The sequence below is a fragment of the Phyllostomus hastatus genome, unplaced genomic scaffold (assembly GCF_019186645.2).
Source record: "Phyllostomus hastatus isolate PE091 unplaced genomic scaffold, TTU_PhHast_1.1 phas_contig_254, whole genome shotgun sequence".
NCBI lineage: Eukaryota > Metazoa > Chordata > Mammalia > Chiroptera > Phyllostomidae > Phyllostomus > Phyllostomus hastatus.
Genome location: NW_025333810.1, coordinates 20,414,243 through 20,437,443, shown reverse-complemented (window position 1 = coordinate 20,437,443; position 23,201 = coordinate 20,414,243). Strand labels below are relative to the sequence as shown.

Here is a 23,201-nt window from a genome sequence, read left to right as displayed (position 1 = left end):
TGGAACCTGAACAGATTAAATAGAAGCCTAACAGATTAAATAGCAAACCTAAGTGGTCTCAGCCTGGGAGACATTTTCATGTAATATGGTGGACTAGACAATTACTAACAACTGAATGGGATTCTAGTAATGTGCCAGTATCTTCTGACCTTTATAACTGTTTCACTATAAACCACAGGTGGCAAACACAAGACCCATGGGCTGAATTTGGCCCTGCACCTTGTTTTATCTGGCCCAGTACCTTGTTTCTACCCGGTGGCAGCACCGAGCTCCTTGTCCCCAGTTAAGGAGTAGTTACATTTATACAGCCCTAAAATTACATTTGGCCCTTTGAAGACAACTGTGAGGCTGACGTGGGCCCCAGTGAAAATGAGTCTGACACCCCTCCAAAGGATCTGTGTTTGAAGACACATCCTGGTCTGCCTGGTGGATTCTAATATTGCAATTTATAATAAGAAATACATATTGGGTCTTCATCCCTATTTCTGGCAGGGATGCCAGAATAAAACTGTTGTAATTCCCTAAGTGATAAAAGCTATAAAGATGTCTCATGTTAGTAAGATGACTTTTGGAAAGCTTCACTAAGGTGATTAAGGTTGAATCATATGAAACTGCCAATATGTAACTGTTTTTGACTTAAAAGACAGCAATTTCAAATGGTTCAACCTAATACTTATTCCTGAATCACTTGTGGCAATTTATAATTTTCTAGGACATCAACCATTTTGTTTGAATTTTCTAATTTATTGGTATAACAGTATATATAATATTTGTTTATAATATTATAATCACCTTCATACTGAAGTGAGTTTAATGTGAACATCTATAAAAATGCTTGGCTGTACTTCTAAAAAGAAATTATGGTAAAAACTGTGGTATAAGTAAACAGTTCAATAAAACTTCAAAATTTCAAGCATGAATTCTTAGTTCCCATCTAAAGTGAAAAGCTGTAAGATCGCCACAAAGTGCTTTCAGGAATTCTAAGAACACATCAAATGTGTATGTGAGTGAATATGTGTATTTGCTTGGGAGAGAATCCAACAGCTTGATCAGAGCCTCAAATTCCCAAATAACTTTAAGAGAAAGTTCTGAGATGACATTTGGCAATGTACATGAGTACAGATGTGACAGAAATTTTATGAACGGAGAAGTACATTCCACTTTGTTCAAAAAAGAATTCAAGATACAGAAATATAAAATGAATCAACATCATTATACATTTATGCTTATAGTCTAGTAACTATGTGGACAGGTAAAGATATGTACCTTTCACTAAGGTTTCTACTTACTACCGAAGATGAACAAAATAAAAGTCAAGATAAGGGAATGAAGTAATAAGGGAAATATAATTTGAGATAAAGGGTTTGAAACTGAAGGAAAGGTGGGAAAAAAACCAGCAGAAGAGGTAGTCTTTTCCATCATGGTGTAAGGAACACAATCATAAAAACAAAAAAAAATGAGGAAAATAGTGATTAACCATGTAATAATGTATTGCCTTTCCAAAAACAGTTGGAAAACAGAAGTAGAGAGGTACTAAAACAGAAGAAGTTGGAAAGAAAAAGAAAAATGCCAAAAGGCTATTTCCAGTGGAAAAAAAATCTAATCACACTTATTTCAAAGATAGTATCAAAAGTTTCCCTAGAGCATAATGAAGAAAAAAAGGAGAAAACTAACCTGTTGCACAAATTCCAAAGGCACAGGTGTCGCTTGTGTAAATGTTTCTAGATGAATGCCGTGAACAGGATCTTCAACTATCACACAACCGATATCAAACCATCTAGAACACAATACGCATTTCAAGTTATGTGCTAAATAAAAGTTTTAATGTACAGACAAAATGAAAAACAACAAGCAATATCATCCAGATAAAAATATTAGCAGATTACAAAAAGAAAATATTTCAAAAAAGGAATTATTTTTCCATTCATTTTTAACAGAATCCACAAAAACAATATATAAAATTCCTCTCCTGGCTTAATTCCAATAGGAGAAAAAGAATGGGGAACAACACACCAAAAATACAGAAAGTTCCTTTTCTCACTGAGATGGAGAAAGAATGAGACTAGAGGACTCAAGTAATGCCCTGAACGTGTGTTCACTGCAATGCCAGCGACTACACTGTAGAGAACTCCAAGGTGCCCCTGGTTCTCTAAAATACCAGGCTGGCCAAAGAGTTCATTTAGGTTTTTTCATATGAGGCTCTAGCAGTGCTTAGTTGTCCCTAACTTCATTTGAAACAGTTTTGTTAGATGGTATTGTGATAGCTGTCACATCAGTGTGCATTAAAGAAAGAAAAACCTTATCAAAATTGGTGTATTTTGTACAGCCATTTTAATATTGAAGATGGAAAAAGATATACATTTCAGTGTATTATGCTTAATTATTTCAAGAAAAGTAAAATTCAACTGAAATGCAAAAAAAAAAAGATTTGTATAACGTATGGAGAAGGTGCTGTGACTGATCGAATGTGTCAAAAGTGATCTGTTGAGTTCCTTGGTACTGGCTGACATTTTGGTCAAACAATTCTTTGCCGTGGGGTTGTCCTATGCACTGGAAGATGTTTAGCAGCACCCTGGCCTCTACCCACTAGAAACCAACAGGGGGAGACAGCTCACATACTCAAAATATCCAGATCAATAAAGTTATTGGTGAAAATGAAAACTATGTCTTTTATTTCATGGAAAAACATAATAGACTTTCTGGCCAACCCAATACTGTCGTGCTCCTGAACCTGTCAACCTGGATATCATGTTCTCCTCAAGTCTAAAACTGCGATACCTGTCATGCCCACCAAAACTCTTCTGTTTCTTTCACTACTAGTGCGTTGGCTGAGGAAACTTTCGGTTCTCTTCCTTCTTACTTTCAACTTCACCTCACTTCCTACCCAGGGAGAAGGAAGAGAAGCAACCTTCACTAATGAAGTTCAAATAATGCAACAACATACAAATAGTTTGTCATTTGTAGTATTTTTAAAATGTCACCTGAGGAAATAGTCTATTACCATCTCTATCAGTATAGAGCCAACTAGAAAAATTATCAGTAAATTAAAAAATAAGCTCAGAGGAAATAAATCCTTCTTACTACATTTTCTGAACTGTTCACAATGAACCAGTCTCTGAAACTAGCTTCATGAAATCAAAAAACTTTTTCCATTTAAAAGATACTTGTAAATTGACTTAAGTGAAGTCAACTGTACCGCCACCAGCATTTTAACAAGAATCACAAAACTACCAGATGCCCTATCACCATTAATCATCAGGAAAATGTGAACCCAAAGCACATGACATACCACCTCACACCTGTTAGGATGGCTATTATCTAAAAGGCAAGAAATAACAACTGTTGGCAGGAAGAATGTGGAGAAAAGGGGCATTCCTTATGCACTGTTGGTAGGGATATAAATTGGTACAGACACTATGGAAAATAGTATGACAGTGCCTCAAAAAATTAAAACTAGAAATACCCTATCCAGCAACTCTACTTTTGGGCATTTACAAAACACTAACTAAAAGATAGCTGCACCCCCATGCAGCACTCTTTATAAGGGCCAAGACATGGAAGCAACCTAAGTGTCTACTGATGGATGAAGAACATTTTGTGCCTGGAATATTATTCAGCCATAAAAAAGGAGGAAATCTTGCCATTTATGATGATGTGTATGGACCCTGAAGGCATAATACTGAGGAAACTAAGACAGAGCAACACAAACATTGTATGATCTGACTTATATATGGAATCTAAAGAAATTTAAAAATGGAACTCAAGACACACATAGAACAGCCTGGTGATGGTTGGAGGTACATGAAGGGGGTGAAGGGGATCGAAAGGTATGAGCTTCCAGTTGTAACATAAGTGGTGGGAATGTAATGCACAGCACGGTGACTGTAGTTAATAATACTGTATACCAGAAAGTTGCTAAGAAAGATCTTAAGAGTTCTCATTACAAGAAAAATCTATAACTGAAAACAAAAGCGAGCCTCTTACTTGTCAGGTAGCAATTCTGCAATAAAGTTTTCCACTGACACAGCAATCTGTTTCTCATGGATCACTCCAGTTCGACGCAAGGTATCTATCCGCTCCTGGGCTCCCTGAATAGTAACAGTGCAAGTTAGAAACTGTTTCAAGTTATTCATTATTAAGTATACCAATTTATGGTTACACAGGCAATACATGCATATACTTACACAAATACATATATACTCATTATAAACATTCAAGCAATGCAGAAGACAAAAAGTGACAAAGTCCCAACGTGTTCCTCTCAGTATTAACAGTTTAGAGTGTACTTTCCAAATTATTGCATTATACATTATTGTTTTGGCTGATACTATGAAATGGATTATTTTTATTTTCTATGTTCTAAATAGCTGTTGCTAATATAAGGAAACTAGGTGTTTTTTAATTGTACATATTAACTATACCTATATTTATTAAATATAAACTATTTAACAATGGTCATAACTATGATTGGCTTTTCAATAAAATTATTTAGTACTGTTTTTCAGTTGTTTTTTTCCTTCGTGATTTTGCTATTTTAAAATGGCTCCCAAGTACAGGGCTGAAGTGCTGCCTAGTGTTGTTAAGCACAGAAGACCATGATGTATGTTATGGAGAGAGCATAAATGTCAGATAAGCCTCATTTGGGCATGAGTTATAGTGTTGTTAGCTGTGAGAATTTAATGTTAATGAATCAGATATATATACATTAAAGTGGATTTAAATAGAAGTAGACATAAAACAAAGTTATGCACTGACTAGCTGGCAAAAATGCTGTGACTAACTGGGGGGGTGGAAATGGGAGGGAGGAGGGGAGGGCTGGGGGGTGGGCTGGGATGGGAGTAAAAGACAGAAAACTGTACTTGAACAACAATTAAATTAAAAAGAATTTTTAAAAAATGCTGTGACTAGAGGCTCACTGGAACCTAACCATGAAAAAATCCTTAACTTTAAAGCATTTAACTTTAATATAATAGTAGCATTAATAAAAAAACTTACAGGATTCGAGAGTTATTATAGCTTTAGTAATTGATCTGAATGTTAACACTGGGTCAAGAATATTTCTTTTAGGACTAACTACTTACTTTATTTTTGTGTTGTCTGCATGTGTTTCTTCCCCTCCCCCAACAGTCAAACCCACTGTAGGTTTCTTTAAATTAAAACTCCACTATATCTTCATGATATTAGTTATCTAATTAAAACGAAGGTGACCATCTCATTATGTAAAACCAGTTGGCTCTATACAGACCACAGAATTACTGCCAGAATTATGAAGAAATTAACTGCCAGTTTCTGTGCCCCGAAGGTCTTCAATTACTCACTTTCAACCCAGCTGCATAGCCCACTGGTTGTGGGGCAATGTTCGGCTGAACGGCTTCCCCCATGACCACAGCTAAGCCGAAGACCTCCTGGAAGGCGTCCCGCACAGCAGCAACTTTGACTTCTTTATTTGAGGTCACAACAATATCCAGTTCACCTCCAGACTCTACAAAGACCAGAAGAAAATTTCAAAATTCCAAGTTAATGAAATTCTCATAATCACTACCATAAACTAACATTTTATTTGCATAATTATGACTAAGCTCACAGAATGATTAAGATAAAGGCATCTTATTCCAGTAAGAGCTTAGTCAAGAAGTATGCAATTTTCTTTAGTTTTAAAAATAAGAATTTAAGCCCTGGCTGGCGTAGCTCAGTGGATTGAGTGAGGGCTGCAAACCAAAGCATCGCAGGTTTGATTCCCAGTCAGGGCACATGCCTGGGTTGCAGGCCATGGCCCCCAGCAACTGCACATTGATGTTTCTCTCTCTCTTTCTCCCTCCCTTCCCTCTCTAAAAAATAAATAAATAAAATCTTAAAAAAATTAAGAATTTAATGCATTATCTGAGGGAGTCTATTTGCAAGCAGAAGATGGCACACACCTTCTAACATTTCTGATTACTACATATCTGCCTCAAATATGGCACCACAATGTTCTGTATCCTATGAAATACTGTTCCAGAGTATGGTAGTAGCTCTCCCTGCAAACAGTGTGCTGTGGTCAAACAAGCTTGGGAGATGGTGCCCACCATATTTCTGTCTTGGAAATTTACAATGCAAATTAGCATAAAGATTCTGAGAAATCCAACAATTAAAAATCATGACTTTAACCCAGTACTTTCCATATTTCTTCTGTTTACAGAACACATTTTTAGCCTCTAATAACAGCTCCTAATATTGATATAAAAAATTGGCCACTCTGAAAACAGTTTTTCTATAATAGTATTCTATTAATTCAGACCAAGTTTCATTTTCTGATTAGTATAAATTTTAGATAGACAAATTTCTTGCATTTTTAAGGTTGTAAATCAAAATGGTGTTTCTGCTGCTAATTAATAAAGACAGGTATCTGTCATACACAAAATGCTAACACCATAGTGATGCCAGTCCTTCAGCAATCATAGGAATTAAGTGTTCTCACTTGTGAAATACAATTTACACATTTGGGATACTCTGACTCTATTTACAGAGAATGGACATGACTGACTGATACGATGATTTGTCAAAGAATAGCACAGAAGTTCTGTGCTACTCGAGGACTACCGTGAAATGTGCTTTTTATCTAGGAGATAGTTTAAAATGTGGGAGTTAAACTTTTTATATTTTACATCCCCATCACTGAAAGAAAAGGGCATATATCACAAATAAGTGGGTATTTATAAATGACATATCCCATTAGTGTCCTAACACAAATATGCAAGCATATATTAAAAAATGAAATACCAACTTTCATAAAACTTGAAATTTAAAAAGACTAAGAGCAATATGAAATTAAAATATTTTAAACATTTTAATATTTCAATTAATTGCTTAAAAACTGGTATAAAACAGTAATTTGATCAAATATGCTTAATTATTTTTAGAAACTTGACCTAATATTGTTTGTATTATAAAACATGTTGCCCCAAAGCAATGCTTTGTTTTTCCCTAATATCTTGTGGAACAATTGTAAATATTTCCCAAGTATCTGGGTTTTCTATTATGGATACCTTTTATTCCTGATTGACATAGTGTTCCACAGATCCCATCTTTACCAGAATTTCAGAAGTTACTAAAACTAATTAGCTCACATAGAAGAGGAAAAGTACACTGTTCTCGTTTTTTCCTTCCATGTGGGCCATCTTCCTTGACCCTTGCTGAGTACTAACTACTCCACTAAAATTTTGCTTAGTGCTGCCTTTCACAACAAAAGGAGCATTAAAAGAATACAGAAAGTTAAACTGTGTTAAAACCCATTTCTAATAGCTCATGTGCCATTTTGATACATTTAAAAGTAGTAAGTCATTTCTAGAATATTTGATTAAAAATACCATGTTTCCCTTTGAGTTTTATAAGAATGATCTTGCTGCCTGTCAAGAATATGTCAGCTTTTCCATACTCATTATTACCCTTTAAAGCTGACTGACTAGGATTTATGTTGCGATATTATCTAATGATAAAAACCTCACTTTGACCTGGATGGCATAGCTCAGTGGACTGAGTGAGGGCTGCAAACCAAAGTGTCATAGGTTCGATTCCCAGTCAGGGCACATGCCTGGGTTGCAGGCCACGACCCCCAGCAACTACACATTGATGTTTCTCTCTCTCTCTTTCTCCCTCCCTTCCCTTTCTAAAAATAAATAAATAAAATCTTTTAAAAAAAATCAAAACTCTATTTCAGGAAAACAAAAAACACCTCACTTTGTATCTCTCCTCCCCTACCCCCTCTCCTTGGTATTTCTCCCACTTCTTGATGTCATGCAGACTATGAGCTGCATGACATGAGAAACAGTCTTGGATTTGAGTCCTAACTGCCATTTTCTAGCATTGTTATCTTGGGGAAGTCACTGAGATTGTTTCATAGAAAAATTCCTATCCCTTCACAGGGCTTGCTCTAAGAATAAATAATTGCTTTCACAGTCTAATATAGTACCCATTAAAATAGTAAGAGCTCCCAAAATACTTCCTGTCATTCAAAATAGGAGCTGTGGAAAATATACATAATGCATCATTGTCAAACTTGATTATTATGAATATATATAAAATTGATATACTAATAGGGCCTGATTTCTAAATCCTTTAGCAGTTACAAACACCAAGAATAATTCAGCTGATTTAATTCCTGATTCAATTTTCTACTTCAAAGGAAGCAAAGTGGTTAGGTGTAAAAAAAAGGAACATGAGTTCAATCTAGTCCCACCAACCTGTGTGACGCAGGATAACTGAAATCTCTCTGAACCCAAGTTTCTCATCTAAAACTTGAGGAAAACAATACCTACCTTGCAGAGCTCTTGTGAGAATCAGTGCCAGAGCCAAGCATTTAATAAAGGGTACCTGTCATTGTTAGATCTTGTCCCTTGACATTTACTAGATAGTAAAGTGTTATCAAGACTCATTAAGGCTACTGACTTTTTATTGCCACTGAAAATCTGTATTCAGGTACCTGGTACACAGCTTTGGCTTATAAATTATCTTCAACAGAATTACTAATAATTGGTCACTGCTACTGCTACACTATTATATTTTTTCACATACTGGATATATACATTAGAAATTAAAGGGCAAACAGCATGTCTATGTCAACTTTCTGAAGGATTCTTAGTGATGAGGATTCAAAAGTGGTTAAAACAGCTTTTAAAACAAACCTAATCAGATAGTGTTAATCAATAGACTAACTTCCCCTAAAAATATTACAACTAAGTTAAGAATAACCAGACTTATTTAAAACAGATAACTGGAGAAATGTTGAAACCAAATATGAACAAAGCATTACTTCAAACATCAATGACGAATAAAGTAAAAGTCATACAGAGCAACGCTAACCACGTTTACAATTAAAATCGGTAAGGATGTATACTAATAGTTCATATTGTTTTTTACTCCTCCAAAGTTTATTCTGAGTTTTCAAAGTGCATTTAATGGTGACTAAGAAAAAGATGAATTAAAAAATACCAAGACTAAGACTTCATAATCAACCTAATATAAGAATATAAGAGGATTTCCAGTGATCAGTGGAATTACAATTGGTGGCTAACACTGGCACACTTTAAAAAAATATGGCAGATGCTGGTCTATGTTTAGTACATACTGATGTATGGAGCCATGCCAGGGTCCAGCGTTGTAATCACACTTTCTACGGAATGTTTTGTTTTATCAAGCACAGATTTCACCACAGGATTGCCGGCTACACCCTGCATAAAACAAATTAACATATAAATACCCATTCTAAGCAAACAACCTGATAATGAAAGACATTATGTTTTTAGGTTTCCAATGCATCAAGACTGGCACTTTTGTAAAACATAAGAAAAACAAAGTGATGGCAATGTGAAATTCCTATGAAGTTTCAAAATGCTTATCCATCACAGACCCACAACGGTATGCAGAACACACTTTGAGCAGCACTGTTCTGGGAGGTATGCATATTGCATATACACATATATGTGCATGTATATTTATTTATTTCATTTTATGTAATTATTGCATTTCACTTCTATTTATATAAAAGACTAGGCAAAACTCATCCAGCAGGGTACCAAATAAAGACTGTAATGGGATGGCTCCATAGACCCATACTTTGTTCTCTAATAAAAAAATGAGGAGTGAAAACATTTCTCATATCTATCCCCCAAAACAAGTACCTATTACTTTCATGTAAAATATTCCATGTCCTACCAAAGCTTCTTTTTCCTAGTTCCTGATTGTTTTGTTCATATGCAAATTCTCCCTTTTAAGACAGACCTATTCCTCTGGATTTTTTTTTCAATTAGAGTTAATATTCAACATATTAGTTTCCAGTGCACAGCACAGCAATGAGACATTTATATAACTTACAAAGTGATCCCCCAGCTGGCCTTGCACCCACAGGATGTAAAACCACACTATGAGACAGAAGGAGCGGGCCTGTGCTCTACTTCTCCCACGGCTCCACATACCAAAGGAAGAATGACTCCAAGAGGACAAGTGGCTTACAGCCAGGATTCCACCTCTTCCCACCTACCATTAAGCTCAGGTGATTTCAGAAAAAAGATTGTTAATACTGACAATTAGGACTGTCGACCAACCTTTCGGGGTTGAAGAGTTATTCACAGACCTCTGGAGTTGAACTGGGTGTTTCAAATGACATGACACAATAACACACTTTTAACAAGGAAAGGAAGTGACAGTCCCAATATAAAGAAAGCTTTTAAAATGTACAGAGGGATATTAAAAAACAGCTTAGAAAAATGCCATCTCCAAAACATGAAAAATGCAGTAAATCAGTTAACCACCTACTGACCGAAAAATGTTTAATATACAATTAAATTGCTGCCAAACCATCAGCAGAACGTTGGGGGGTGGTCACCTGACAAAGCAATTCCAAAATTCTTCAAGAAATCAATGGAAAAAAATAGTAAAGGAAAATTTTAAAGAAAAGAAAAAATGATCAAACTTGAACAACCAAATGCTGATGTGTTTTTATGAATGTGGAAGCTTGGAACTGACCCAGCTTACCCATCAATGAATACTCCCCTAACCCCACATGAGCAAAGTAGACTATCAATAATTAATATCATAATTACAATACTTAAAGTAGTGTGGTACTATTGCAAGGACAGGTGGAGCAGTGGAATAGAATACAGAGCCCAGAAACTGACATTAACCCACCATTCAGTAACTAAGATAAAGGTGACATATCAAATCACTGGGATATTATGTTGGAACAGTCAATTAGTGGCTGAAAGAAAATTAAAATTGACTTCTATCTCATATAATAAAATATCAGCTACATTAAACTAATAAATGTAAAAATAATAAAAGAATTAGAAGAAATTCATATCAAACAAAACAATCATATATTGTGGAAACAAAAAAATCATATATTGTGGAAAAAGGTTATTTTTATCATGAAAAAATTGAAAGTAGGCTGATAAAAATGAGTCCTGAAAATTTAGAATCTTTTCTTATAACAGAGAAAACTGCAACATATAATAGCATATAATAAAATATTCTTACTACACAGCTCATATAAATCCATTAAGAAAATCATCCCAATTCAACACTGAGCAAACAACATGAGAGACTTCATAAAACTGCATCAGGGTACGTATGGAAAACAACCAATCAATGTTTCTCTTTCACATCAATGTTTTTCTCATTCCCTTTCTCCCTTACTCTCTCTCTAAAATCAAGAAATATATCCTCAACTGAGGATTTAAAAAAAATCTATAAATGGCAAATAAATCATGTGAAAAAATGTTCAAATTCAGTAACAAAAAATGCAAATAAAAATCAGGTATTACTTTTGCGTATCAAATTAGAAAATATTGTACTTCAAGTTTATTAATCAGTGCTAGCAAAGTAAAAAATGCCGTGACAGTGTATTTTGGTATAACCTTCCTAGACAGCTTATATGTATCAGTAATTTTTTAAATGTTCTCTGACATTCGTCAAAACTTAATCCTGATAAAACAGAGATGAACACAAAGATCTGCATATAAGAATGCTCATCATAGTTTTATTGATAAGAATCACAATTAGAAAATGTCAAAGCACATTAGTGAAATAAAATATGGGAAATAAATGCTATGGTATATAGGGCAAAACAGCCAGAAAGGAGAACGTCTCTGAAGATATTTTATAGCTACGAAGATATTCCGGACATATGCTAGGTAAAGACAAAAACACAAAATAGTATGGGTCCAAATGTTACTACCCCAATTTGATTATTATTTAAAAAGAGATACATCTACATATATATGCACATACAAAAAGGTTGAGAGGAACTACAAAAACTAGTAAAAAGAATAGATTTTCTTCCTTACACCCTTTTATTTTCAAAGTTTTCTTTAATAAACATCTATTAGTTTCATAATTTAAAAATTAAGTGTATTTTTTTTCCCTGGCTGATGAAGCTCAGTGGATTGAGGGTGGCCCCATGAACCAAGGGTCATTGGTTCGATTCCCAGTCAGGGCACACGCCTGGGTTGTGGGCCAGGTCCCCAGTAGGGGGCATGTGAGAGGCAACCACACGTTGATGTTTCTTTCTCTCTTTCCCTCTCCCTAAAAATAAATAAAATTAAAAAATTAAGCAAGGTTTTTTAAAGCATATTTTAATTATACTATTACAATTGTCCCATGTTTTTCTCCCCTTCATCCTCTTCTGCCCTACATCTGCCCACTTCCAGCATTCCCCACCTCTCTTAGTTCATGTTCATGGTTCATACATATAAGTTCTTTGGCTTTCCATTTCCTTTACGATTCTCAACCTTTATCTGTCTATTCTGTACATACTAATTATGCTTCTTATTCCCTGTACCTTTTCCCTTATTTTCCCCTCTCCCCCTCTCTACTGATAACGCTCCATGTGATCTCCATTTCTGTGATTCTGTTCCTGTTCTGGTTGTTTCCTTAGTTTGTTTTTGTTTTTGGAGGATTCAGTTGTTGATAGTTATGAGTTCATTATCATTTTACTGTTCATAGTTTTGATCTTCTATTTCTTAGATTTAATCCCTTTACCATTTCATATAATAAGGGCTTGGAGATGATAAACTCCTTTAACTTGACCTTATCTGAGAAGCACTTTATCTGCCCTTCCATTCTAAATTATAGCTTTGCTGGATAGAGTCATCTTGGATGTAGATCCTTGCCTTTCATGACTTGGAATACTTCTTTCTAGCCCCTTCTTGCCTGTAAGGTTTCTTTTGAGAAATTGATTGATAGTCTTATGGGAACTCCTTTGTAGGTAACTCTCTCCCTTTGTCTTGCTGCTTTTAAGATTCTCTCCTTATCTTTAATCTCAGGTAATTTAATTATGATGTGCCTTGGTATGTTCCTCCTTGGGTCCAACTTCTTTGGGACTCTTGGAGTTTCCTGGACTTGCATGTCTACTTCCTTGCCAAATTGGGGAAGTTTTCCTTCATTATTTTTTCCAAGGTTTTCAATTTATTGCTCTTCCTCTTCTCCTTCTGGCAACCCCGTGATTTGGATGTTGGAATGTTTAAAGTTGTCCCAGAGGTTCCTCAGCTTCTCCTCATTTTTTTTTTGAATTTTTGTTTTTTCATTCTGTTCCAGTTGAATGTTTATTTCTTCCTTCTGCTCCACATAGTTGATCTAAGTTCCGGTTTCCTTCCCTTTACCATTGGTTCCCTGTATATTTTTCTTTATTTCACTTTGCATAGCTTTCACTTCCTCCTCTATTTTGCATCTGTACTCAACCATTTTTGTGAGCATCCTAATTACCAGTGTTTTGAACTCTGCATCTGATAGGCTGGCTATCATCTCGTCACTTAGCTCTTTTTCTGGAGTTTTGATCTGTTCTTTCACTTGGGCTATATTTCTTTGTCTTGGTGCACCTGTTATGCTGTAAGCGTCAAAGCCTTAGGTGTTCACTAATGCAGGGCAACCCACTTGGCTCCAATGTGGTGCTGTATTATCAGGGAGGGGTCAGAGAGGGAACAATGCCACTTGCTTGGCTCTCACCCTGCTTTCAGTCACTTCCTTCACTACCCACAAGCAAATTAGGCCCTTCTGGTGCTGATACCCAGGTGGGTGGGTTTGTGCACCTTCTAGGACCCCATGGGTCCCTCCAACAGACTCTCCTGTGAGAATGGGAGTTTCTCCCACTGCCACAACCCCCATAAGTTTTTACAGCCAGAGGTTGTGAGGCTTTAGTTTTCCAAGCTGGGTCCCAGGGTTGTGCAGTCTGTCTCACCCCCCAGTTGTTCCTCCTGGTTTATCCACAGGCAAATGTGGGACTGCCCAGTCTACCAGCTGCTGCCTTGCCACGTGTCCTCTCCACCCCAGCTGTCTGTCTCTGCTCCTCCTAACACTCTAAATGAATGTTTCTCCTTTAACTCCTTGGTTGTCAGACTTCCATACAGTTCAATTTTCTGGCAGTTCTAATTGTTTTGTGTTTTTAAATTGCTTGTTGTCTTTTTAGTTGTGCTGGAAAGCAAAGTGTATCTACCTATACCTCTGTCTTGGCTGAGAGCTAAAAATTAAGCATGGTTTTTAAAGCAAATGCAGCTTACCTTAATAAAACCCCAGAGTCCACCAGCAGATGCTTCATCCTGACCTCTCACAATTCTAGGATCTTCTTGTTCCTCTGGAAATGTAATGGCGGATGTGGTTCCAGCTCCCTGGGCTAGAGATGTCAGACTGGCTTGCTGAGTAATAGGGGCTGGCAAAATACCTAGTTAATGACAAAAATATTTAATTATATAATTTATTCCACAAACTATTTCCTATAAAAAGATACATAAAAGGTGGTTTAAAACAGCTGAAATAATGTAACTCAAAGAATCTCTTATAACTATTTTATAAAATACAAATAAGACAAAACTCCAAAAGAAAATTTTTTTGTTTCATAGGCTTACACCAATTGTCTTGAAAATGGACAAAAAAAAAAAACACTCAGAAAGTACTTTATGTTTTCTCTATTTAGTACCTTGCTGTGACAGCTATAATTCTAATGTCTTTAATGCATAAAAATAATTGATGTGAGCACCCTAGCCCATCATATAAAAGCATATAACAGTAAGTACACATACTCTATATACCCTATTTTAACTTAAAAAAACTTACATATACATAAACATGGGTATAAAACTTGTACTCTGTCAAAAATTTTTATTTGTAAAGGTAGATACACAAAGTTGGACAATAAAAATTACAACAAAGTTGCTTCCTTTTCTCCAATGAGAAACAATAGGCAGAAAATGACTCAGATGAAGCTTTGATAATGGTTTCCAACAACCACTCCAGAGAGGCCAACTGTATAATAGCTACAACTAACCTAGAAAAGGAAATGGCCCAATGCCACCAACTTAAAGCAACACATGAGCTTTTATATGGTTTTGAATTTTTACCTGGCTAAATAAAACCACTCCTTGGGCTATTCAGTCCTGATAATTTTTTTAAGTGAAGCTTTAAAAGAAACTTTAAAATTTCACCTTGATGTTTCTTTATAAATGCACAAAGCATTAGGACAAAATTTGGAATTTTGTTTGACATAATGTTTACAACATATAAAAATCACATACTAGCTTACATCAGCTTTATTTTAATAATTAAAATGGCAAAAACATGAGAACTGAAAACTCAAGAAGTCAAAGAAATGAGTTAAAAATGCTAATGCAGAGAGACTGGAACTTTATATACTGCTGATAAAAAAGCTGCTTTGGAAAATAGTCTGTGGGTTTTTCAAGTAAGCAATTCCATGGCTACACAAGATAAATAAAAATATGTCCACCCAAAAACTTGTATGCAAATGTTCAGAAAAGCATTGTTTATAGTAGCCAAGAACTGGAAATAATTCACTGATGCACTGAATAAACAAAATGTGGTACACCCATTCAATGGAGTATTATCCAGCCACAAAAAGGAATGAAGTACTAATGATGTATGCTACATAAGATTCCATTTACGTGAAATGTCCAAAATAGGCAAATTCATAGAGACAGAAAGGAGACTAGTGTTTGCTTAGGACTGTGAGGACTGAGGAGAAAGTTGAGAGTACTGCTAGTAAGTTAAGCAGTTTCTTTGGGGGTTGCAGGTTTGGTCCCCAGTCAGGGTGCACATGATCAATGTTTCTCTCTCACATCAATATTTTTCTCCCCTTCTTTCTCCCTCCCTTGCTTCTCTCTAATAAGTACATACATACATACTTAAAAAAGAATTTAAAAAGATTCTGAAATTGTGGTGTAAACTCTGTAAATATATCAATAAATAATGAAATGTACACTTCAAATGTGAGAATCATGGTATGTAAATTATACCTTGATAGAGCTGTAACTTAAAAAATATTAGCTATAGCCATTTATTTCAAAGTATCAGTACAAGAGAATTACCTGTTACTGGAGGTGCAGAAAATGACGGCATCAAGGGTGTCTGGGGAGCCCTTCCTGCATGTCCCCTTGTAATGTCATATGCTGAGCCAACAGAAAATCCTGATGTAGGAGGACCCGGAGGGGGCGCAGATGGAGGAGTACTCGGGGCAGAAGTTGAAGTTGGGAAGTGGGATAAAGGAGGATTACTGAAGGCAGCAGCAGTTGGTGGAGGAACGGGAGGTGTTACAGCAGTAACAAGTGGTGGAGAAGGAACTGAGGAAGGAGGCACAAAAGGCAACGATGCTGAAGGCCCCACAGGAGGAACGGATGGCTGAGGGGTGGAGTATGCGAGTGGTGGCAAGGACTGCATAGAAGGTACATTTGGAGAAGAAAAAGAACTGGTTGTAGCTAGAAAAATCAGGGGCAGAAAAAAAAAACACAAAATTAGAAACACTTTTCACCTAAGTTTTCAAAGTATCTCATTACTTTCTTCTTGCAACATTGTTAAAAAAATAACAGACCATATCCCAAGAATTATTTTGAAAATGTATAACTTAACATATATAACAAATGACTTCTAGTTCCATAAGTAAAGGAAGCAGCTATATAAAATTAACTTATGGTATTGTTCATAAGTAGATCTCTGTGTTTTTGTTTGTTCCGATGTTTTAACAAAATAAAGCTGCTATGAGCATAAAAACCTATATACTGAAGGCTCAAAAACTTTTTCAGAAGGGTAATGACCACAAAGTCACAGAACATGAGACAAAACTTTTTAGAACATTTTTGTCATAAGAAAGATGATTTATAGTCAATATGAATAAAAAGAACAAAAGTCTACCTTTATAAAGCAAAACATACATGTTTTCTGTCTTTGGGCTTAAATAAAAAAGGCTGTCTCCCTTCATCTTGGCAAAGATCAGAGAAGTTTTAATATATGCATTCTTTTGTTATTTGAGTGAGAAAAAAATAACAGTCTTTTTACTATACTCAAAATACACTACTAGGGGTGTCCAACCTTTTAGTGTCTCTGGGCTACACTGGAAGAAAAAGAGTTGTCTTGGAGCACACATTAAATACACTGCAACACGTAATCACAAAAAAGTCTCAAAATGTTGTAAGTAAATTTACAATTTCATGTTGGGCAGAATTCACAGCCACCTGGGCTGTATGCGGCCTGTGGGCTGCGGGCTGGACACCCCTGCTAGATGCTAGACAACTCCATTTACCTAAAGGAGCAGGGGTGGAAGACATGGCAGCAGCAGCAGCAGCCAGTCCAGCAGGGTTTGGTGGAGGCGTCCCAGGTGGTGTTGTTTCTATTCCACTCTCTTCCATCATTTTTCTTCAATTATGATAGACTATAAAAATATTAAAATGCAGTATTACACCTTAGTCAAAAGCATATTTTTAAAGCTTGTATAGTTAAAAAATAATTTTATAATCATTAAGAGACATGTCTTTATGTTTGTTTTTTTAAACTTTTTTTTTTTAAGACTTTTTATTTTGTTTAGAGAGAGGGGGAGGGAGAAACAGAGGGAGAGAAACATCAATGTGTGGTTGCCTCTTACACGCCCCCTACTGGGGACCTGGCCCGCACTCAGGCATGTGCCCTGACTGAGAATCAAACCTGTGACTCTCTGGTTCACAGTCCGGTGCTCAATCCACTGAGCCACACCAGTCAGGGTATGTTTATAATGCCACTTATTTCCAGATGAAAGGTCTGTCAAAATTCCTGAAAAAAGAAGTCAGTGAGGCCCTGACTGTGGCTCAGTGGGTTGGGTGTCACTCTGTGAACCAAAAGGTCTCCAGTTGTTTCCAGTCAGAGTACATGCCTGGGCTGCAGGCCAGGTCCCCAGTTGGTGGCGTGTGACAGGCGACAGATCAATGTTTATCACACGCATCAATGTTTCTCTCCTTCTCCCTCCCTTCCCTTCTCTCTAAAAACAAGTAAATAAATCTTGGAAAAAAGTTAGTGAGAATGTCAAATATGCAGAAAACCTGTGATATTTTCATAAACATACTTATTATTGGGAAATAATTTTATGCTAATAGTATAATAAATCATTATGATTTTTATGTTAACTATATAATTAATTGTCCAATATATTTCAAATAGTAAATTACTGATTTCTGCCACATGAATGAATATTAGATTTATATCTAGGTTCCAGTCGCTATTAAAAATAAAAATATTGAAGTATTTTTTAAACGCTTCCTCTCTTCCCATAAAGCATTGTATGTGGACTACTCCTTTAATGTAAACATTAAAAATAATAATAAAATGTGATTAATTTTCTGCTTTCTTCACATTCTAAAGCATCCCAATAATGGGTAAATGATATGTCCCAGCTTTTAGAAATGTTAACAATAGCAAAAATGCCACTAGACACCAGGTGGGGTCTTAACAGATGATTATGATTACAAAATATGGGAAAATTCCCTTAAAAATTACAGATTTTCAAGCCTGTCACCAGAATAAACTCAGAACTTCTAAATACACCAAAGTTGTTTTTTGATGTTTTTATTCATTTAACATTTGGTGAAGCCAACTGTTTGCCAAGTACTGCTGCCACCTCTGGAAACACAATGAAGGCAAAACCAGGATACTTACAGACTAGCCCAGGAGGTAATCAAAGAGCAATGCCAGCGTGCAACAAATGTAGCCAAATGATGTGCTGAGAGCAGGAACAGTTCTGTTTGACAGGAATATGATTTGGACTTGAAGGTTAGGAAAGGGTCCCCTCCCCAAGGATCTGAAGAGTGTATAGAATTTAGTTAGGCAAGGGAAAGGAGATAAGGGGGGGCAAATTTCAAAAACAGTGAATGTACAGGACAGATAAAGGCCCTAATAAGGTAGCAGGAACAAGATACATTCAAGAAAACCCATTTAGCACAGGTCAGAAAAGAAATGAGGACTGGAACACAGCAGGAGCCCAGGCCATGTTGAGCCTTACAGACCAGGTTTTTTAAGGACGGAAAGTCTCCGTGGGGCATTTAAGCTGGGAGTGACATTTCTTGTCTTTTATTTTAACTTTTTGAAGAAATTTTACATTTGCAAGAAGGTTGAAAAAATAGAACAAAGTTCATGACTACCTTTAATCCAGCTTCTCCCAATATTAGCATCTTACAATAAATATAGTACAATGATCAAAGCTAGGAAATTAACATTGGTATAACACTGGTAACTGTAGACCTTATTTGGATTTTACCTGTTTTTATGTTTGTGCACATGTGAGTGTGTGTGTGTGTGTGTGTGTGTTTGTGTGTAGTTCTATGAAGTTGCATTGTATGCATCGACTCATGTAACCACCCTTGCAATCAGGACACAGAACTGTTCTATCACCCCCAAGGAACTCCTGAAGCTGCTCCTCTGCCCCACCCTTCCACCAACTATAAGCCCTGGCAACCAAATGTTTTCTAACATTTTCTCATTTCATGAATGTTACATAAATAGAATCACACACAGCATATAGCTTTTTGAGATTGGCTTTTCTGACTCAGCATAATTACCATATTTTACCATGTATAATGCACACATTTTTGCTCAAAATTTTGAGGGAAAAATAAGGATGTGCATTATACACACATAGTACTAACTCTGTATCTATATAAATGATTTTAATGCTTTTACTCATGCTCATGCGTTCAAAGTGTAACTCTAGAAAACACTAATGATACCTGTATGCAAAATAATACCCTGGAATACAATAATTGGTTTTGTTTCTAAATATTAATAAATCAAAAAATTGAATTAAAAAATTAGAATGAAAGATTTTTTTCCTGAAAGTCTGGGCCAAAAACATGGGTGTGTGTGATACATGGGAACATGTTATATGTGGCAAAATATGGTACCTTCAAATCCATCACGTTGTTGGATGTATCAATAGTTCGTTCTTTTTTAATGCTGAATAGTACTCCATTTTATACTAATTTTATCCACTTATCTGTTAAAAAACATTTAGGCTGAGTCTAGCTTTTGACAATTCATATTTGTGCTGAAAGATTATTTTGATGACAATATGCAGATTGGACCATAGGACAGTCAGAGTAAATGCAGAGACCATTAAGAAGGATATAGAAGTAGTTCAAATAGGAAGTAATAATACCCTAAACTTCTAGGGAGGTGGGGAAGAGGGTGCTTCTGCCCTTCCCTACCCCAAGGGAAAAATTATCAGTAATGCCAAGGGTGAAAAACTGGCCTACACCAGCAATTTACAACTTCTTCCATCTCACAGCACACATAAACTAATTGCTAACATTCTGCAGCACACCAAAAAGTTTATTTTTTGCCCATCTGACAAAAAATAGGTATAATTTTGATTCATTCACACCAGTTGGCTATTTTTGTGTTGGCTGTTGTCACTTTTTTATTTGACAATCTAAGGGAAAAGAGGTCAGTGCTCCTGACTAAATAGTCAGGTACTGAATGTTTTAAAAATTAGTGCAGCACACTAGTTGAAAATTGCTGGCCTAGATTATGGAGGTGATGGTGGAGATGAAGAAGAGTGGATTCAAGAGATGTTCAGGCACCAGGACTCTAGCAGACTGGATGGAGCAATGATGGGGAGATGTCTGACTGGCACAACCGGATAGAGATGGTGGTGTCATTCACTTAGGGAACACTGAAAAGGTCAAGGTATTAGTCTGATATCGTTGGAGTCCAAGTTATACAGTGTTTATATTGGGCATGCTGAATATAAGCCCCTTGAAACATCCAAGGAAAGACAATGACTTGGTTTGCAGCCTAGAAACCACATTAAGTGTGGGTTCCCTCAGTTTACTCAATAGAGTGAGAAGAAAAGATGACCCAACCAATCCCTGAAGAGTAGCCAGGTAGAAGACAAGCTACAGAGAAAAAGAGATGACCAGAAAGATAAGAAAAAAAACAGGAAGACTGTGGTGTCCAAAAGTCAGAGTGTTCCGAGGTAGAAGTAGGCAACCATAACAAAATCTGCAGAGATACCAAAGAGGATGGTATCTGAAAAATTCAGTGGATTTGTTTAACTGGAGATGAACGTAGTGAGAGCTGGAGTGGGGGCAGAAGTCACTCTGAATTGGACTGAGGAGTGAGAGGTGAGGCAAATATGCACAATGCTTTCCCAAAGCCACCTCTGCAGCTTCCCACTTTTCTGTTAGTCATTCATTTCCTACTATAGATGCTACCAAATTCTTACAGTGGCTAGAGGAAATCATATTTAAAGATGACCCTCATTCCCAAGAGTAACAAATGTGTTGGCAAAAGAACTTTGCACAATGAATACAACCCATAATATGGAATAATTTGTTCATTTATTTCAGCCTTTAAAAGCTTTACTACTTGAGAACTGGCTTAATGACATGATTGGGTAATTTTGTATATGTAAATGCACTACCTTCAACTAAAGAAAAGCTACAATGATAAAACAACAGTGAAATGTCAGAGTGGGTAAAAGTTTTAGTGCTCAAGTCTGGACACAAAAAGTAGTATGTATAAATGTTACACAGTATACGTACACAAGAAAAGAAATCGACCGGAGGGGAGAGAAGAGGGAATTTAAGGGGACCGTGGGAAGGGTTCACAGGAACAAACTTAAAGGACACATGGTCATAGACTAAGGGGAGGGTGGTAATGGGAGGGAAGTGGGCAGGGTGGGAGGAGGGACTGGATTGGGAGTAAAAAGGAGAAAACTGTATTTGAACAATGATTAAAATTTTAAAAAGCCATAAAAAAGAAAAGAAATTGAATAACGGAGCTTTAACAACCGTAAAAGCAATTATTGTTGATGTACTAGAGCAGAGTACAAAAGCCCCCTAGAACGGTGTTAGGCACTGACCCGAGAACCTACAGGAAAATAAGCTACTTCCCACTGCCGCTCTGGTCTGTTGACCGAGCCAGAGCGGGAGAGGCCTCCCCCCAGGCTCTGCCACGTCTCCAGGCCAGGCTGGGCTGGGCTAAGGTCAGCGGGCGCTAGCCACTGGTCTCGAACACCAGCCAGCGCCCTCAAGGAGGGGCCAAACAGCCAGCGGTGCCTGGACAAGAGTAAAGTACTGGAACAAGACCCCCGAAACGTACCCACAGCACTAGCAGTGGCTTGCCTTACAAAGGGCACCGGAGCCTGGGCTGCGTCCTCCCACAGCCGCGCAGGGAATGAACGACTGCTTGAGTCTCAGTAAGGACCCTCGACTACCAAGGGGCCTGCCGGCCCGCCCACCTTGCGGGGACTGCGCCCCTTGGCGCCCACACCCCGTACCGGCACTGCGGCCCCCACCCGCTTGCACCCGCGTTGCTCCCAAGCTGACGCTCACCTGTGAACTCAAGAGAATACCCTGTGACAGCTGAAAAGTGGGAGACACGGAGGTACAGGTGTTAAAGACTACGGCTCAGAGGAGACTAGGAAGATGCACACCGAACCTCCCGGTGCACGTCCCCGCCTCCAAGATGGCCACCTGGCGCGCATGCTCCTGCGGCTGCCACGTCGGCGGGTACCGCCCCGCCCAACGCCACGCCCCGTCCCTTCGGGAACCCCGCCCCCAGGCCGCGGGTTAAATCTGAGTACCTGCGCCCGAAGGTCCTGCTGCGCAGCCTTGACGCTGCCTTTCTCCAGAAGCGTTCCCCAGCAGAACTGCCCTCCTTTCCCCTCCACAACCCCAACACGCAAGAATGACACCCTTATTATTAGGAGTAGTAGCTCAGTTATCCTGTGCCTTGGCCACCCTCAGGGATGCAGGTGAGCCAGCCAAGGTCATCTAGTCAGACCCCACCTACCGGAAGGACCTCGCTCCAGAAACTGGGACTTACCCTGCATATTTTCAAAGATTTCCAGATAACATCGGTTGCATCAGGAGAGACCGTGGGGTGGGTACAAAGTAGTAGCTACTGCACCGATTTTTCCCCCAGTAGTACATGTATTACACTTTTAAAAAAAATGAAAAACCGAAGACAAAGAATATCAACTTTCTTCACTTCATTATGTTCCACTCAAAACAGTGCCAGAAACAGTCTGTACTCAGTAATATAGTACATTAAGTGAATCAATGAATAGCATGCAATGGAGAAAAATAAGAAATCTGAAGTTAGAAGACCTGGTTTGGGCCTGGGACTACCCTAATGCCAGCTGTGCAGTAGAGTGATCTCACATAGGCCGCTTAATCTCCATATTCCCATTTATAAGATGATAATATTATCCACCATCTCTTACTCAGGCAGGTAAGAATCAAAATAAGCCATATGAAAGTACTGTTTAAACTGCTGAGTACTAAATGCATGAAAAATCATTTTTGTTGTTCCCAAATCCCTTCAGGAACTCATTCTTAGATTTAGCATTAATTTACATCTTGGACTTGACAGTTTTAAACATTCTAAAATACCTCATGGAAAAGTTAATACTATTTAACTAT

General features: G+C 37.3%; 1 protein-coding gene across 3 annotated transcripts in view; it reads right to left on the bottom strand.

The window, feature by feature from the left end:
• The window catches only part of PRRC1 (proline rich coiled-coil 1), a 29,524-nt gene extending 7,276 nt beyond the window's left edge, over positions 1 to 22,248 (bottom strand). Inside the window, exons 1-9 of one of the 3 annotated variants that reach the window (XM_045838076.1) lie at positions 22,110 to 22,248; positions 18,436 to 18,517; positions 17,054 to 17,182; positions 15,846 to 16,232; positions 14,028 to 14,188; positions 9,104 to 9,206; positions 5,319 to 5,482; positions 3,985 to 4,088; positions 1,675 to 1,777 (exon numbers count right to left, since the gene is read on the bottom strand). In XM_045838076.1, coding sequence (XP_045694032.1) covers positions 1,675 to 1,777; positions 3,985 to 4,088; positions 5,319 to 5,482; positions 9,104 to 9,206; positions 14,028 to 14,188; positions 15,846 to 16,232; positions 17,054 to 17,162 — 1,131 coding nt within the window. In that variant the 5' untranslated portion in view covers positions 17,163 to 17,182; positions 18,436 to 18,517; positions 22,110 to 22,248. Of the gene's footprint in view, positions 1 to 1,674; positions 1,778 to 3,984; positions 4,089 to 5,318; positions 5,483 to 9,103; positions 9,207 to 14,027; positions 14,189 to 15,845; positions 16,233 to 17,053; positions 17,183 to 17,451; positions 17,557 to 18,435; positions 18,518 to 22,109 lie in introns of all 3 variants that reach the window. The other 2 variants (XM_045838079.1, XM_045838077.1) reach the window with 2 other exon arrangements.
• Between the last annotated feature and the right edge of the window lie 953 nt (positions 22,249 to 23,201).